The sequence below is a fragment of the Plecotus auritus genome (genome assembly GCF_963455305.1).
Source record: "Plecotus auritus genome assembly, chromosome: 1".
In the NCBI taxonomy this organism is placed as follows: domain Eukaryota; kingdom Metazoa; phylum Chordata; class Mammalia; order Chiroptera; family Vespertilionidae; genus Plecotus; species Plecotus auritus.
The window spans coordinates 176,368,422-176,386,091 of NC_137770.1; the positions used below are offsets into that span (position 1 = coordinate 176,368,422).

Here is a 17,670-nt window from a genome sequence, read left to right on the forward strand (position 1 = left end):
CTGCCCGGAGGGGCTTGATGGGGGTGGGGCCAGCCAGGTCTGGGTCTCACCTAATGGGGGTGGGGCCGGCTAGGTCTGGGTCTTCGGCATTTTTGAAGCATGTGCAGGTGGTGGGTGGGGAGTTTACTCTAGGTCTTGCGGCACGACCCAGACTCTGATAGGAAGGAGATTTTCATACACATTTTACTAATTTTCTTTCATCTCTGACACTTCTATTATAGAGAAAGGGCAAATAGCAATATTAAAATATTTCTTCTAATTAATTCCCTTTTAATGTGCACAAATTTTGTGCACCAGGCCACTAGTTTGATTATATTTGTCACATATCTATCTCTATCCATCATTTTAACCTTTTCTTTCTTTTTGGGGGCTGAATGACAGAGTAAGTTCTGTTACCTCTGTTATGTGTATGCTGATGTCTAAACTCTTGTTTCCATGCACTACTGTGCTATAAAGCCTTTACATTCCAGCCCCAGGCACCTCCTGCTTCTCTTCTCACCCTCACCTCACCCCAAACTCCACTCACACCAGACTCCTCACCCATCATCACACATAACATGGATCATCTCAGCCTGAGTGTTTGAGAATTCTCCTCCTTCTGTGGAGAAGACCCATTCTCGCCACTCTTTGACTCTTTGAGATCCGTTAACTATCATTCTCTAGGTGAACGTTTTTCTCACGCCCAGTGTGCTGGTAAATGTTCAACAACCTGTTTACCAGGGGAAACAGCCCTGGTGTGTGGCATTTGCAGATCTCCGTGGTGCAGATTCTCTTCCCTGCAGCTGATTTCAGGCACCAACACGCAGCTCCTAAGCAAGGAGGTAGCCGAGACTCGCCCAGGGTCCTCTCACTGGCAGCACCCGCGGCTGCTTTCATGCCGATGTTTGGCACAGTCCAGTCAGCGGCTCGGGCTCTTCCAAAGTGGAGACCACGCTCATTCATGTTTCTTTGGGCAGCGGTGGACATGTGGCAGGCTGCGTAGGATAGGATTCACAAGAACACTTGAATGAATGATTTGGGTAATAAATTCTATATAGCACTTTCCACACACCCCTAATTCAGTCAAAACTGAGAACTGTATAGCAACGGCTCAGGGGTGGGAACTGGGCTGGAGGACAGAGCCCGCACCTGTAATGTGAGCAGACATCCACATGGAAAGAATCTCCCTTCGCCTCCCTGGCCCCTCATCACTGGGGCTGCCACCGTTTCCCAGTTCCTTCCAGAGGCTGAGGTCTCCTGTGGGGCTGGGGCACTCGCTCAGCAGGCCGCGTGGCATCGATACCTTTACACCCTCCTGAGAAGTCAGCAAGCTGCTAAGTTGAGGTCGGGAAGGACACATGTTAAAAGCACATCTTTAAAGATCTCTTTGTACATTAGCCTCTTCCGCTCTGAGGAAAATTGAGTGAGCAGGGTTGCCTAGATTCTGGAAATACACCATAATACCCCAGGCATAAAGATATTAGGGCCTAAAAGTTAAAGAGTGACAGAGGCCTGAAAAAGAAGGGATAAATATTTGAATGGAAAAACAAAATGAAATTTTGGTTAAAATTACTAATTTTTTGTCTCAGCTGGGTGGCTCAGTTGGTTGGAGTGTCCTCCTGTACACCAAAAAAGTTGTGGGTTCGATTCCCAGTCAAGGCACATACCTAGGTATGGGTTCGATCCCCGTTTGGGGTGCATAACAGAAGCAACCGATCAGTTTTTCTCTCTCACATTTCTCTCTCTCTCTCTAAAAATCAATAAACATAGCCTCAGGTGAGAATTTTTTTAAATTATTAGTTTTTTAAAACATAGAAAATGCTGTCATTCAGTTTTAGAATTTCAAATTAAAATAAGTGATTATATTGTTATCGATAAAAAAGTTACCAGTTTTTTCATGTAAAAAGTGTTTTATGTGTCTTCATTATTTAATATACTGAATTTTAATTTGGGTGCTTATATTTTCACAGCTTAAACAGAGCAAGCACCATGAGCGTTGAATATGACATTATCTTTGCATGTTACAGCTAGTAAAATTCTAAAATAACATGCATTTTGCCTTCATCTTTCTATTGAATTATGAGCTGTGAGGATTTGCAGTGGAACATAATAAGTATTTGAAAAAGAGAGTTAATGAACTCAGGAAAGTAACCAAAATCAGGAACAGCAATACTAAATATATGAGTACCTTTGTATCTAAACTTAAATCTATCCTGCTGTTGGTCATCTCCTGAAGTTCAATTATTTATCAACTCAGATGTTTTATTTGAATATTTTAAGTGTTTGTGAGGTTATAAATGTGCGGTGTTAGTTTAATTCTGATTTTGATTATTTAGAAAATATTGAAGTGAATCCGAGGATATTTGAGGCATAGTTTTTAATGTCTTTTCTTACTGCTTGTGATTAAATTTGAGTAAATATATTCTAACTTTATAAAAGGGGTAGTAAAACCTCTTACCTGGGTCTATGAGAAACCTAACAAGAAATAGCATTTCCTCAGGAACAGTGCGGCAGTGTGGAGAATCACCACTGGGAATACATAGAGTAGAATGTCTGCTGAATGCACTCATTTGATTTGAAAAAATAAATAAATAAGGGATGATGAACTGGCTCTGTCAGAATGTTCATTTTGTATTTAAAATTTAATATTTATTTGAGCATTTTCTGAGTATCTGTTCATATTGAGCTCAGAAGAATGGCTCTACATAATTTATTTCCCTTCCAACTTAGTGTCTTACTTTTCTTTTCTCTGGTTCTGGTTTTTACAAGTTTTTTAGTGAAAAATTTCTGTGAGATTATCCTTCTTACATATTTTATATATTTGTATACTTTATATCTTCCCCTTCTCATTTCTCTTAAATATGTACAGTTTATTTCTAGACACTTAACTACTACTCCTTGCTGCTTTTCGTCTTGTGCTTCTAAATATAGTCATGATTTCTGGAGCTTTCCCATACTTTCCATTGTTTGTGTCTGTTGGATGGATTTTATGATCTGGCTACACTGCTTGCTGTTGAGGGTCAGCCTCTCTTCCTCACTTAGCACATCATGACCTCTGCGTGGACTGGGCCAGTCAGACTCGATAATATTAAATACAGAGTAGTAATAACACATTAGGCTGAAAGCAACACTTAACTGAATTACTGGAAAATACATATATAGGAAAACTACCTTAAAGAGACTAATTTCCATCCCAGTATTTTTTTTTCTTCACAAATGTGCTTTAGTAGTTTCTTGATCATAAATTATCTAAAATCCAAGCCCAGAAACATCAGCTTTTAGATGCTCTCCAGGACAGGACTTATTGTATAAAGAATCTTAATTACAAAACATAGACAACATAAATTTCTGAAAACTCAGAATAAAGTTGGAAGCAGATTATCCTACACCCACCCCATTTTCCCGTCCAATGTTCCAGCCAATAGTGTGTAATTCTAGGACCAGCAGTGAATGAGACCCCATGGTTCCCCTTGATCAGAAGGACTGGATTGGAGCATGGCTTTTCCCCACATGGCTTTAAACATACTCTACTCATTTGCAGGCAGAATAGCTGGCAGAAATAGTAAGTCCTGCTGATCAACTATGTTGGGAGATAACTGCCATGTTGTGATTGCCACAGAGAGAAAGAAAGGAGCAAAAATGCAGGCTGTGTGAGGGCTTTCAGGTCAGAGGGAAGGTGAGAGGAAGACGACTCACTGGTACACATCTGGGGGCACCTAGGGCACAAGAGATGGGTCTGCATTAGCATCACCTTTGACAAATTAAGCCACTCAGGAGAAGAAAGTGGCCCATTATGTTCTCAGTTTCTTGGGGTGGATAAAGGCAGAGGCCTTTCTGCAACCATTGCAAAATTCTGTGGGTGTTAGTGTGAGTTTTGTTTCTTATAGAAATGTTACGGTGGTGATTAATTGTTTGACCCTTTTCAAACAATGCAAAAGACTCTACATTCTTGAAAGCCCTCTAAGGGAAACAGCAGAAATCTTTTCCTCCCGAAAAGGTCAGAAAGCTTGTTCTTTTCGTAGCTTAAAAGACCAAAATTTACACCAATTATCTTCTATAGACTGCAGCCTCTGAACAAATTATATGGCTTAACTGTTCATCAGGTTAGGAACATTTCTGATATTATCTAAAAATATTTTGTTGCCTTTCTATTAGTGGCTTGTGTTAACACTTTCTACAAAGTCCCATATAATGTATAAAAAGGATGTCTTGTCCCTCTTAACTCGGATTATAAAAATCTTAAGAGAGGTGTGTTTCTGTGTCTTGTACTTTTCCAAACATGCTCAGGAATTTAAGAAAACAAAAACAAAACGGATTCACTAAAGACCATATAATATTATTTTTAAAACAGTGATAAAAAAGAAAATGTTTATCGTAACAATAACCTATGTAGACTGATTTTTTTTAAGTTTGGAAAATGTAATAAGTCATAAAACAGACCTATGTGTAACTTATTTACATAAGCACTCAAATACAAACTGTGTGCCACCATCTCACCCTGAATCCCACTCAGTAGTTTTCCACTTTTTTTTCTCTAGAACTTGTGAACCAACCAGAAAGTGAAAAAGTATCAGGTGCTACGATAAATGTTTCCTGGCCTTTAAGCAATAGAGATGATGTTCCAGGGAGCATAAGGAGTTGAGACTCCCTAGTTTGATCACTGCAAGGGAGAACTTTCAATGAAGCAGTTTCCTGATGTAGTCTTCCCAGCATGCAGCCAGGAAATGAGTAGAAGATCCTGGTGACTCACTTCATTTTTCCTGCCAATGCATGCTCTCTTTGTATAAACAAAAGAGAAGGGAACTGAACTGGAAGAAAACAGTAGGAACCTGCCCGTCTGCTGATTTTTCATTTAGCACTTCACCCACCTCCCCCTGGAAATCTCAGAAGTTGCTCTTTTGCATTCCAGGGACCTCTCAAGAATCACATCCAAGTATTAAAGCCGGATACATAAGTTTTTAAATTGATTTACAGATAAATCCTCTTGCAGGGGTGGGGGTCGGGGGAGGACACTGGATTTGCTCACTACGATTTATTGCATATGAAAATTTGTAAAATAATTGCAGTAATATAAAAAGGCACTGACTAGTCAACTCTCTGTTTTATACTGCAGGAGCCACAGCTGCGGCCCGGAAGGAGGTGATAAGGAACAAGATCCGAGCAATAGGCAAAATGGCCAGAGTGTTCTCGGTCCTCAGGTGGGATCACTTTTCCTCTGTTTCTGTTTTGAATTTGATTATGTATCACTTAATACACATTTAAATACTTTAATCTGGTAATATAAGTATTTTGCTAGAAGATATTTGCTTTACCATAATTACATTTTTTCTTTTAAATGGAATTGTCCATTTCTCACTGTTTTAGTCAAATTAAGATACACCACATTATTTCCGTAGGGACAGCCTCCAAATAGACTGTTTCACATTTTAAAGCCTGTATTTGTTGCTGGACTTCTAAAACATTTATTTCACAATAGGTTGAACATGTAGTAAAAGAAGAAAGCTATTATAGCCTTTTTTGTTTTTCATTCTGGCTCTGTTGTAAAAGATGATTTTATTACGTGCATTTTACTAGACTTCTAGGAAATGAACACCAACCATAAAGCTTGTTCATGCGAGTCTATATTATTCTAATAAATCATTGAGAGAAAGAAATAATTATTTAATGTTTCAATTCCCATGTCATAGTTATTTTTTAAATAGACCATGAATCATGTTATGAGTAAGCCTGGATTTAGAAAACAAGCATATTCTTGAAGAGAATTAACTACATTTTTCTTTACTTAAATTCAGTTACCTATTCTTAGTTCATACAAAATAACTCTATTTCTCTTCCAAAAATTAATTTAAGATATGGCATGTTTATATGCGAGGAGCATATAGTCAGTTCAAATTACATGTTAAAAAGGGTAAATAGGAAAATCTTGGGAAATGGGCCATGTACATATTGTATAATTTCATAACCTAATTTTGCCCAATTTTTGCCTCAACTCTTTTACATACAGTAGTTACAATAGAGTCACTAAAGAGAGACTGAATGACTTGATGCTACAAGCCAGGGAACTGTGAGGACGACGAAAAGTATTATCATGCTTTTTCAAAGACAGCAAATCAAAGTCAACACTAGCTCTGTGGTAGGCAGCCAAATCCTGAAAAGTCATATTAAAGCTGAAAATAGAGCAGTGTTGCCCCCTCCAGCCTATGTGCTCTAATACTTTACTGCTTGCTGAAGTTTTAGGATTCTTTTATTCATTCATTCTGTAATAAATATAATAAAACTTAAAGCATTGATTCGGGACCATGAAGAAAAACAAGAAAGCAATATAAAGGTAGAGCAAGTTGGGAGATGTGATCAACAAAGACCTTTTTGAGTAATGGCATTTGAGCAAGTGTGGGGATGACCTTCATAGAGATATGAGGTGAGAGAGTTCAGGGCCTAGGAAGAGCGAGTGCAGTGATTCTTAGATAGAAACAAAGGTCAGCAGTTTTGAGGACCAGCAAGGAGGCCTCTGTGGCTAGATGTCCTAAGGCGGCAAAAGACTATAGAAAGATTTTAAGCTCAGCTGATACATATGTATAAACACTTATTTGTCATCTCAGATTTACCAATACATGCTTGCTTGCTTTTCCTATCTGAAATCTCTACAAGCAGAAGAAAAAACAGCTCCAGAATTTCCATGTGAGAGTACATTTAGGGAAAAAAGAGAAGCCTTTCTTAATATAAAAACATATTTGTGTCTATGTTAGTCTTTAAACCACATGAAGGTATGAGGGGCAATGCTATAAATCATAGGTAGTTCTTAAAATTGGGGAATTCCTCCTATCCCCTGCCTAAGATGTAATCATTATTGGTGCATAAGATGCAATTATTCCCAGCTATGAAATGGTCCATTTGAACCCAGTGATGATCCGTGACTTGACTAAGATTACCCATATTGATAGAAAATTAAAACAAGGTATATTTTATGGCTTTTCTGTAATTAAAACAGCTCAGTAAATTTGTGGACTACAGGGGATCATATCCAGAGAAAATTTAAGCTTTAGAAAGTAAAGATTGAACATTAAATGTGTACTATATACTGAGTTAAGCAAAACGGATACCAAATTGGAATGCCAGACGTGTAGAAAATAAACAATAGGAGACAATAAAATGCTTACTGAACACATGAAGAGATGCTCTGCTGTGGAAAGGGACAGCAAGGAGCCCTTGTAGTTCCTGAAAGGAATGTTCATGAAGAGGCTGACATTGGAGGAGGATAGGCTGAGTTCACTGGGTAGAGAGCTGTGGTGAAGGCATTCCTGGAAGCTGAGAAATCGTCAAAAACACAGCCACAGAGTCCTAAGAGCAGCCTTTTATGAGGTCCTAGTTAAGTGCCAGGTGCCATGCCCCAGGGTATACGCACTTGACAGGAGTCTACACAGCAAACTTGGAGCTTGGGTTGACCTCAGAGGGGAAACTGAAACTGAGATAAGTAACATGTCCAAACTGACGTAGTGAGCAGCCCTAATGAGTCTGATGTGAAAGTGAACTATGTAGTCAGTGAATTCTAAGTACTGAAAGGAGCTGGGTAGTAAGACCTGCAGGCGACTAAGGAATCTATTAAAAAAACCAGGCTGAAAATGAAGTTAAGTCCAGATCCTTAATGGTCTGAATACCATGTAAAGCATGTAATGTTGTGTGTGCAGGAAATGAGTTATGGGATGGTTTTCATGGGATGAGTGACGTGCTCTAACTCATGTGTAGATGGTGTATGTTAATGACAGTGTGAAGCAGGGGTCCTCAAACTACGGCCCGCAGGCCATATGCGGCCCGCCGAGGACATTTATCTGGCCCGCCAGGTGCCGCTGCCTGTCCTGCTTAGCAGCCAACTCGTCCCAGGCCCACAGTGCGCATAGGAATTTGTTCATAGTTTGTTTGTTTTTAAACTATAGTCCGGCCCTCCAACGGTCTGAGGGACAGTGAACTGGCCCCCTGTTTAAAAAGTTTGAGGACCCCTGGAAGGCTAGATAGCAAGATGACCTATTAGTGTCAAGACATTTAAAAAGCTATTGAAATAATCCAAATCAAACTAGAGTATAGGAGGACAGATACAAAGGAAGGGGCAAATATAAGGAATTTGTGAAGCTAGCAGATTACAAATTTAACGAATGAATGTGGAGATGGCGGTACAACTGTCCAACACATTCCTTACATTTTGCTAGTTTGCATCATTTTAGGGGGAACAGAAGCCTGTCTTTCAGCAGCCCTGGCAGGTGAGGTGCAGGCATGTTGCCTGGGATCCACCAATCAAATGGACACATAAGATTTCCCTTTTGAAATGAGCATCCTGAGGAAGCAGCGGGGTGATTCGTCTGTCTGATGTGGGATCTGAGGGGCCGGCAGGAGAGGAGCTCTTTCTCAGTATTTTGGGGGCTAACCACATGGCATTAGCACAAGCTTGGTGTTGGCAGTGGCAGCATTTCGCAGAGCAGATCCCACAGTGCGGATCAGCACTGGTACTCTTCCCGACTACCGAGCATTCCAGTCTAGCTCTCTGGGTCCGTGAGCTCCCTAATATCTTTTAATACATCTCTGCACTGTTAAAATTCGCCAGAGTGGGTTCTGGTGTTTGCTACAAGCACCCTGACCTATGCAAAGGTATGAGGGAGAGGACATATTCCTAGACTGTTCCACAGAGGTACTAGCCCATGTGATTGACAGCCTGATAATGCTGTTATCTAAGGAAGAGGAAGCATGAACCATTTACATATCTAACAGCTTTCGTGGGGAGAGCTGTGATCAGTTGCACGGGGCAGAAGGTGGTTAGAAGTTCCGCCCTGGAGCTTCAGAGAGAGGCCAGGGTGAGAAATGCAGGCATGGGAGTGAACACAAAGCGGAGCAGCAGAGGCAGGCAAGGCGTTTGCCAAAGGAGGGAGGGAGGCAGGGCGAAGAGACAAGCATCCCTGGAACAGTGCCTTCCAAGAGAAATGTAATGAGCCACATCTGTGATGTTAAGTTTTCCAGAGGCCACAGTTAAAATACAAGTAGGAAGAAACAGGTGAAATTCATTTTAATAATACATTCTATATACTTTCTATGTAATATATTCAAAATGTTATGGCTGCAACATGTAGTCCACATAAATCTTGTTAAAGAGATATTTTACATTCTTATTTTTGTATCACGTCTTTGAAATCTGATGCAAACGCTCCAGCTGCAGCACATCTCAGGTTATGTTTGGGCAGGAGGTGGGGAGAGCAGTAAGAGCCACCCGCGGCTGGGGTTGCTGCCACATTAGAAAGCACAGGTCTGGACAGAGAGGAAGAGGTCAGCCACGGGGCTGGGGAGGTGACCCGGGAGGCAGAGAGGAACCCAGAAAGAAAATGAAGCAGACTGAGCACAGAACCTTCAAGAAGGGGAGCCTGGTTATGTTCGTTCGAGGGAGAACTCTGCAGCGATGGCTGCAACTGAGATATGGGGAAACTTCTAGAAAACGTTTTCTGTGTGAGGCAGGAGTGGTTGTGTCAGAAGTTTACAGGCAGATGAGTGGCTATGGGAATGGGGTGAAATAGGTGAAGGGGAATAAGAGGAAGAAGCTTCCAGTTATAGAATAAGTCATGGGAATATAATGTACAGTGGAGAGAACGTAGCCAACAATACTAGTATTGTAACAACTTTGCATGGTGACAGATAGTTACTAGACTGACTGTAGTGAGCTTTCGTAAGATATGTAAACGTCAATTCGTTACGCTGTACATGTGAAACTATTGTAATACTGTAAGTCAACTATACTTCAGTTTAAAAATAAGAAGAATATAAGGAGAGGAGAAAAATAGTTGAATGAGAAAGGGAAAGGAGGTAAGGAAAGCAGATTTAAAAAATGAATGCACAGAAAAGAATATGTTCATTTATTTAGAGATACTCTCAACTTTTCCAAAGCCATCTATTAGCATTCAAAACATTTCTCTTTTATGGAACCAGTAGTGGTTTGACAGCAGAAGCCTGAATGGGTTGAAGTACTGCATGAAAGTAAACAACGATTAATTGACCATCTCAAACCTAATATTTTAAGTAAACTCTGCAGTGAAGGAGACAGAAATATAAAATGCTGCCATTCTCCCTTCTGTTTCCCTTTGACTCATTCCTTTAGGACAGTGGTCGGCAAACTTATTAGTCAACAGAACCAAATATCAACAGTACAACAATTGAAATTTCTTTTGAGAGCCAAATTTTTTAAACTTAAACTTCTTCTAATGCCACTTCTTCAAAACAGACTCGCCCAGGCCGTGGTATTTTGTGGAAGAGCCACACTCGAGGGGCCAAAGAGCCGCATGTGGTTCGCGAGCCACAGTTTGCCGACCACTGCTTTAGGAAATGTGTTTTGAGTGCCGGCTGTGTACCAGGTGCTGCTCTGGTCTAGGGCTGCCGACGCTGCCGTGAGCAAAGCAGACAGAAACCCCTCCTCACATGAGGCTTCTCTAGCCAGGGTGGGAGGGAGTGGGCAGGGGAGCCAAACAACAACCAAAAACCACAACAAGGAAACAAGTGAGCTGAATAGTTTCAGATAAAAATAAAATAGTCAAGGAGGATAGGGAGTGTAGGGTGCCTGTTATTTTTTAAAGTATTCTCAAGGAAGTCCTCACTTAGAAGGCGATGCATGAGCAGCGTCGAAGGCAGAGAGGCAGGAGCCATGCAGATGTGAGGGGAAGAGTGTGACAAGGCAGGTGCAGAGCCCTGCGGTGGGAGGTGCTGGGTGCATCTAGAAAACACTAAGGGATGTGGATACTAATAAGAAATGCGGTCCAAGAGGTGGATGAGGATGGGAGAATGTGGGTTGGGGGCAAGTTTTTGAATGCTCTTGTCCAACTTTTTAGAGACAGCAAGCACCTGCATAGGTATTCCAAGGCTCTGCCTGGCTGATAAACTGAGAATAGTTATGGGGGGGGGGGGGGGGAGGTGGGCCACAGAGCATGACCAGCATGGAACAAGGGTACTTTATAAGAGGCTGCTAGAACAATCCAGGTAAGAGTTGTTGGTGGCAAGCTAAAGAAGTCCATTACAAAAGGGCACGTGTTATATGATTACATTTATGTGAAATTCAGAAGCAAACCTGTAGAAAGTTGCCTAGTGGTTATACAGGGCTGAAAGAGAGGGCAAGTGGCCTCTACTGGACAAAGGTTTCTTTTTGGAGGGCTGACAATGTTCTCAGATTGGCAAAGGTGATGGTTTCACAACTATAAATATACTAAAATCGTCAATTGAATTGTATGTTTTAAATGAGCCAATTGTATGGTACATTAATTATATCTCAGTGGGAGGAGTAGTATTGTGAGAAATGGTAAGGTACTTACTGGAAATATTTTGCAGATAGAGCCTTTAGATTAACCGATTGAGTGTATGTGGCATGAGATAGAGAAAGGACATTAAAGGGTAAGTCTTTAAGCTTAACTAAAGGATGAAGAAAGATTATGGAAGAGGCAAGTTTGGGGGGAATTTAAGAATCCTGTGTGGGTCATCTTAGACATCATAAAAATGTGAGGTGGATAGCTACAGATATTATAAACAGCTATAATAATAAAAGCACAATATGCTAATTAGATCAGACAGCCAGACAACCTTCCGGACATCCTTCTGGATGAAGCCGTGGCGGCAGGGGCTGAGGCAGAGGCTGTTAGGGGTGATCAGGCAGGTAGGCGAGCAGTTAGGAGCGATCAGGCAGGCAGGTGAGTGGTTAGGGGAGATCAGGCAGGCAGGCAGAGTGGTTGGGGCGATCAGGCAGGCAGTCAGGTGAGCAGTTAGGAGCCAGCGGTCCTGGATTGCGAGAGGGTACAGTCCGGGCTGAGGGGACACCCCCCCCTCCCAGTGCACGAATTTTGTGCACCAGGCCTCTAGTAAGATTTATAAGAAATGTAAGCTTTTTGGTTTATATAGGGTTACAGTGTCTGCTACATGGAAAGATAGGAGGTTATTCCTATTTCATGGTTATTTAATCATTATGATTAATTCAATCATAATGAAATAATGATGTACATAAACTATTTGGAAAACATTTGTCATAATGAGTAATAAAACAATTTTATATTAGCAAAGCAGTGGAAAAAGAAGCTGCTGAAAAGGAAAGCTGGGAAATTTTAACGTTTGCATTATTGGCTATCTTGCCATTATTTTGCATGTTTACCATGTAATGTCAAAATTCCTCAGCCCACTGTATGTAACGCCTCGCTTCCTGATACATACATGGATTTTATTTTTTTATCTCCCATATGCAGGGGGAGATATATCTCCCATAAACTCCCATATACTCCCTGGTTTTCTCTCCCAAATCAAATGAGCTTCACTCATTTTTCCTGGAAAAGACCCATCCACACTCCCCTTGGCTCATGTTCAACATCTGCATCCACCAAGGAAGCCCAGCAGCCACTGTGTATTGTGATGCCTGCTTAATCATCAGAATTGTTTTCTGTATCTTCAGTACTCAGAAGGGACTGAACCATCCCAGTTGTATAATTGTAAACTTAGTCATGTCATTTACATAACATTACTTCAATACGAATGCATAAAAATATAATATGTTTTAAGTTAAAAAAAATCTACAGAGCCAAGATAGATGTAAATGTGAGTTATTATATGCATTTTTTCGTTAGTCTTTTCTCTCTCTCAAAAGAAAATTTATATGTGTAGCCCATGGACATGGGCAATAGGGTAGTGAAGACCTGTGGGGGGCGGGGGGTAGAGACTGGGAGGAGAGGAAAAGGAGGGGGGATGGGAGACATCTGTAATACTATCAACAGTAAAAAGTACATTTAAAAAACCACACAGAAAATGAGAGTTAATGACCCCCTCACCTTGTGCCTTTCCAGAGAGGAGAGCGAGAGTGTGCTGACGCTGAAAGGCCTGACGCCCACAGGCATGCTCCCCAGCGGAGTGCTCTCTGGAGGGAAGCAAACTCTGCAAAGCGGTAAGCAGCCCTGTCACTATGACCTGACCGTGCCAGGAGCATTAGTCAGCTGTGTCGTTAGAGCCCTGAGTTATTCACTCATTTAAGCTCTGTCTTATTCTCGGCTCAAAGAAGAACTGAACCCCCACATCCATGTGACCAGTCATGTCCAACAAGACACCTCCCTCTTGCGTGGGAATGGAATCTTTACCCCACCCTGCATTCCCGAAGCGTTCACATGGTAACCACAGTGAGGGCCTTGCTATAGGATACCTCATTTGGGTTGCCTACATGCACAATAGGTTTGCCCACTCTCAGTCAATCAGTTGCTAAAAACAAGTTTTAATTACATTTTTACTAAATGTTCTGGTTGTCTATTTGATGGATGAAATACACACGCACATGCACACGTAAAATATACATCCCAAAGTTTAGATTTCAGTGGAAAATGTAGGAAGAATATAAAAAGGATAATTTCATTATCCGTTTGAGTAGACATTGGGAGTTATATATGTCTTTTATTTATACCCCTAAAACAGACTGAGTATAACCATGTTTATTTCTGAAAAAGAACAAAAACATTTCCTTTAAAAGACCCAGAGATTTTGTATTAAAATGTGTAGCTTTCTGGATGAGTGTTTTCCAATAACACTTCCTATAATGATGGAAATGTCTGTATCTGTACAGAAGTCACTGGCAACATATGGCTGTTGCACGCTTAAAATATAGCTCGTACAACTGAGAAAGTGCTTTATTTTATCTAATTTTTATTAATTTGATTTACATAGTCACGTGGCTAGTGGCTACCCTACTAGATACGCTCTTTTACTTTTGTTTTATCATCTATTTTAACTAATATTATCATTAATGGAAATGTTACAGTTAAATTAGTCTTTAACATGAAAAAAAGGAAAACAAAAATACACTATAACATTTTCAAAACAATCTCAGCCTCTTGCTTATTTTTCTATATCTTTCCCTGAAACTTTTTGTGTGTGTGTGTTTTTTTCCCTATCCCTGTCCCTCAAACTAGAAGATTCAGGTGTTCTATGGTTACATTATTTACTCACCTCTCTGCATGGAGAGTAGTGTTCAACTTCAGGTATAAGGTACTGCTAAATAATCACGCCCTAGCAGCAGCACTCTCGTTTTCTTTATTTTCATAGTTATTTATTCCAAAATCAATATCTTTGAGTTTCCACAAAAGAGGACATTACTAAATGATAGCAGGAAAATATGTAGTACTTAAGGAAACTCCCCCTTTACACCTAAAAATTATTTTAGCAACTTGTTTTTTAAATCACAGCATTCTTCCCATCACAGTAAACATGCTTTCTACACCATTCATATCAATGGATGACTTATAAACTCAAAATGCACAACTACCTCATTGAAATCTGCATAGTTTTTGATAAGCACATTTTAAGGTACTGCAAGTGTATTATCAGAAACTATGGTCACATTTGCTCTAGAAGGATACACTTAACAACAGTACATAGTTCTAATATGTTGGTGCTGGTGTGGTTTCACATATGTTGCTTTACTTTTAAACTTAAGTTATTTTAAGTTCTTACAATTCTTCGTTTGATTTCCAGATTTTCACTGGTATTTAACTTAGATTATTCAGTTACCTTTTCTGTTCACATTATTTTAAAACCATTGTTTGTATCATTCTGTGTTGAACTTACATACACACAGGGGACATAAGCATTGGAACCTTATTAGTCCTGAGAATCTGAAAATTCAGTATATATTTTAAACCATATACATTAATACAATTTCAGAATCTATTTTCTGATGCCCTTCAATTGTCTAAAAGGAGAAATTACGTAAAGCTTCACTGTTTCTTCTCCGTGGTGGAATTTAGAATGCCCCGTAAGTAAATTGTAGTGCACATTTGGCAGTTGCCCTAATTAAATTATAAGGAATGTGCACATTAAAGTCAAAGGGTAGAATTTTAATAGAAACATTTTGGAAGTAAACGTAGAGAAGTTTTGCATTTTAGCACTTAATTAAGGAAATATCAACTATCCTTAGTAACCGAAAGATGCATACACCTGTATAGTGGGAATATATACCCTCACATTATTATAATACTGGTAAAGCAATGGGCCTTCAAAGTTTTGCTTCTGAAATATGCTGCCTTTGCTTTAACGTGCTGATAGAATTATAGCTGCTATTGGCATGTTACCACTTGATTGTAACTTTTAAAGAATTTCATTCCCAGAAATGATACCACGATAAGAAAAAACGATTTTAAATTGGAGTGCCTGGTAAAAGAAGTCCAAATTATACCATGGTCTTCCTTTTCTCTTTTCCCTCACCATTCTAATCATGCTGGGTGTTGGTCTTTATAGAAACATATTCATTTTCAGCTCAAGACACATTGATTTTATTTTTTCTCTAAATTGATCCCCCTTTTCCATTGCAGTAGGAAAATGGGCTACTTAATATTAAATAGCATGAATTACCCCATTGACATTATGGCAACTGCTTCAAATTCTGCCTTTTTTTCCTGGTATTTTAAAACTGTAAATCACCAAGCACAGCAGTGGTTTTATTGAAATTGAATGGAGTCACAGGCTCATTTTAGATTGACCCTAGTCCCTTATCAATTCAATCTAAGTAAAAGAAAACTTTCCTGAGTGTTTTCCTAAAGGGTCACTTTGTCATGTATTTAGTGAGCAAAAACCAAAGCAGTTCACTCAGAAGTGTGTATCCATCTTATAAATTAAACTTATCATTTTGTTGTGTGTTTTTTTTCTTTCTTTCTTTTTAGCATTTCTGTTTTGTTGTCTGTGCCAGAATCCAGCACTTACAGGAACATGAATTCTCTTAGTTCCCTTGATCGTCACTGATTTGTTCTTAGATTTAAAAATCCTCTGCTCATTTTTCTCATTCATTTTGCACCCCCTTTCTTCTCTTCAGCTACTGTTGAGGCTATTGAGGCTGATGAAGGTAAATTGGCCAGTCCCCTTTCTGTTGTACCTGCAACAGATAAGGGCTCTGCTGGGTGTATTCATTTTTTTATTTTTATTTCTTATTTTTGCTGTAGCTTGTACAGAGTGTGTGGGTGTTGGGCTAACAGTTGTGGCTCAGTATTAACCAAAATGTTCTTGCTTTAAAGGGGAAAGTGTCCTTTTATGGTTTGTTTGTTTGTTTTTTTCCCTTAAAGCTATGTTTGACTTTGTATACAACGAACCTAGGATAATCACAGAAAACAAAAGGATTATATATCTTAAACGATGTGGGGTGGGGGTTATGGCAGCTGTTTTGACAAATAACGCACAAAACAATACTCTTTGAGCTGAACCATGTCCCTCCCTCAAATCACTTTCAGTCGGCACTGAAAAGGAGAGAATAAAAATAGCTTTATGAATTCTAGTCTTCAGAAATTTCTAGCAAGGAAAGAAAATGTTCATTTGAATAGTGCTTTGTTGTAGTTCAACATTAATTTATGTCTCTAAACAATAATCCAACAAGAGACAGCTGTGTATGAGATAAACAGTTCTGCTACTCTTACCAAATTTTAACCTACTGGAATTTGTAGTGCAGCTAGCACCAGCAAGTGTCTGTGGAGGTGGCCGGTAACAAGCACAGCAGCTGTCGAGTATTCACTCAATTGATTAACGTTTATTGAGTGTCTGCTTTGCACCAGGCCCTCTGCTAGGTGCTGCAGGGGAAATCAAGTCATGTCTATCACCAACCGTTTCCTGGCACTGCTCAGGACAGTAGACTTGATCCGTTAGCAATTAGTTCTGAATTAAGTGCTTCTTAAGTATAGAGTTATGAGAGAACTGCATATCAACATAGTTTTTAATATACCTACCTACCCTTTGGAAATTGTAAAAAGAATAATGTGAAGTTCCCCTTTAAAACAAAATTCTTCAGTTGTATTTTGCTCTTGCAAAGATAACTCTTTGTTTTTCCCCAAATGGTGTGCATCTGGCCCTTTGATGTGATGTTTTAAAAGTGCCACTTTACACTCTTTAATTTGTACATGATTTGGATGTAGTAGGGGAAATGATAGCAACATAAGAGAAAATACAACTGCTTCCTAAATAGCAGTGAATAAACTGCTATTTATGTGGGAATTCTCTATTCCTCTTGGCACATTCTAATCTGCAGTGTGCATTCTTGTGGATAGTTTGGCTGTTTTCTGTGGTTTCTGTGACTCTGTGTTGTGTTAAGTACACTACCAATGTAAATTGCTAATACCCATTGTCTGACCAGCAACTACAGCAGAGCACATTCTTCCATACCAGGCTAGACAGGGGTGATTAGCCACGGAGCCCCATTCTGACCATATTGCATGGTCCTAACTAGAGTTTGAATTTCTATGCTCCCATCTTATTGGCTTTTAAACCCAGAGATTCCACTTTTATCACTGAAATTAATAAAATTAATCATGATGATGAACTTTTGATATTTATTAATTCTGATGAAATGGTATTCCTGGTGGTTTAGAAAAAGAATAGAGTACCACTTTGTGCCATTGTTTTGTCTCTCAAAATAATTGAGTTAGTTTTCAGGGTGGGTGCTCATTAGACAGCTCTATTATTCTGCAATTTATTACTAAATTAGAGAAGAATTAAGAAGCTTTGCTTTGGGCCTTGGTCTTTCCCCATTTCCCCATCTTCTTCCTCTCATAGTTGACTAATCACCATGATGCTAACCTTTAAAATGCAGAGGGGGGGAGCAAGCTATTTCTCATCGCTTAATGAGTTTAGAAGCAACTGTGTGTATCTTTTAAGAATCTCATCCATACTAATCAA

General features: G+C 39.6%; 1 protein-coding gene across 2 annotated transcripts in view; it reads left to right on the forward strand.

Moving 5' to 3' along the window:
• PPP3CA (protein phosphatase 3 catalytic subunit alpha) overlaps positions 1-17,670 on the forward strand; it is a 334,519-nt gene that overhangs the window by 312,889 nt on the left and 3,960 nt on the right. The window contains exons 12-14 of one of the 2 annotated variants that reach the window (XM_080684963.1): positions 5,093-5,177; positions 12,819-12,916; positions 15,824-15,853. In XM_080684963.1, coding sequence (XP_080541089.1) covers positions 5,093-5,177; positions 12,819-12,916; positions 15,824-15,853 — 213 coding nt within the window. The remainder of the gene's footprint in view (positions 1-5,092; positions 5,178-12,818; positions 12,917-15,823; positions 15,854-17,670) is intronic. The other variant, XM_080684964.1, reaches the window with a different exon arrangement.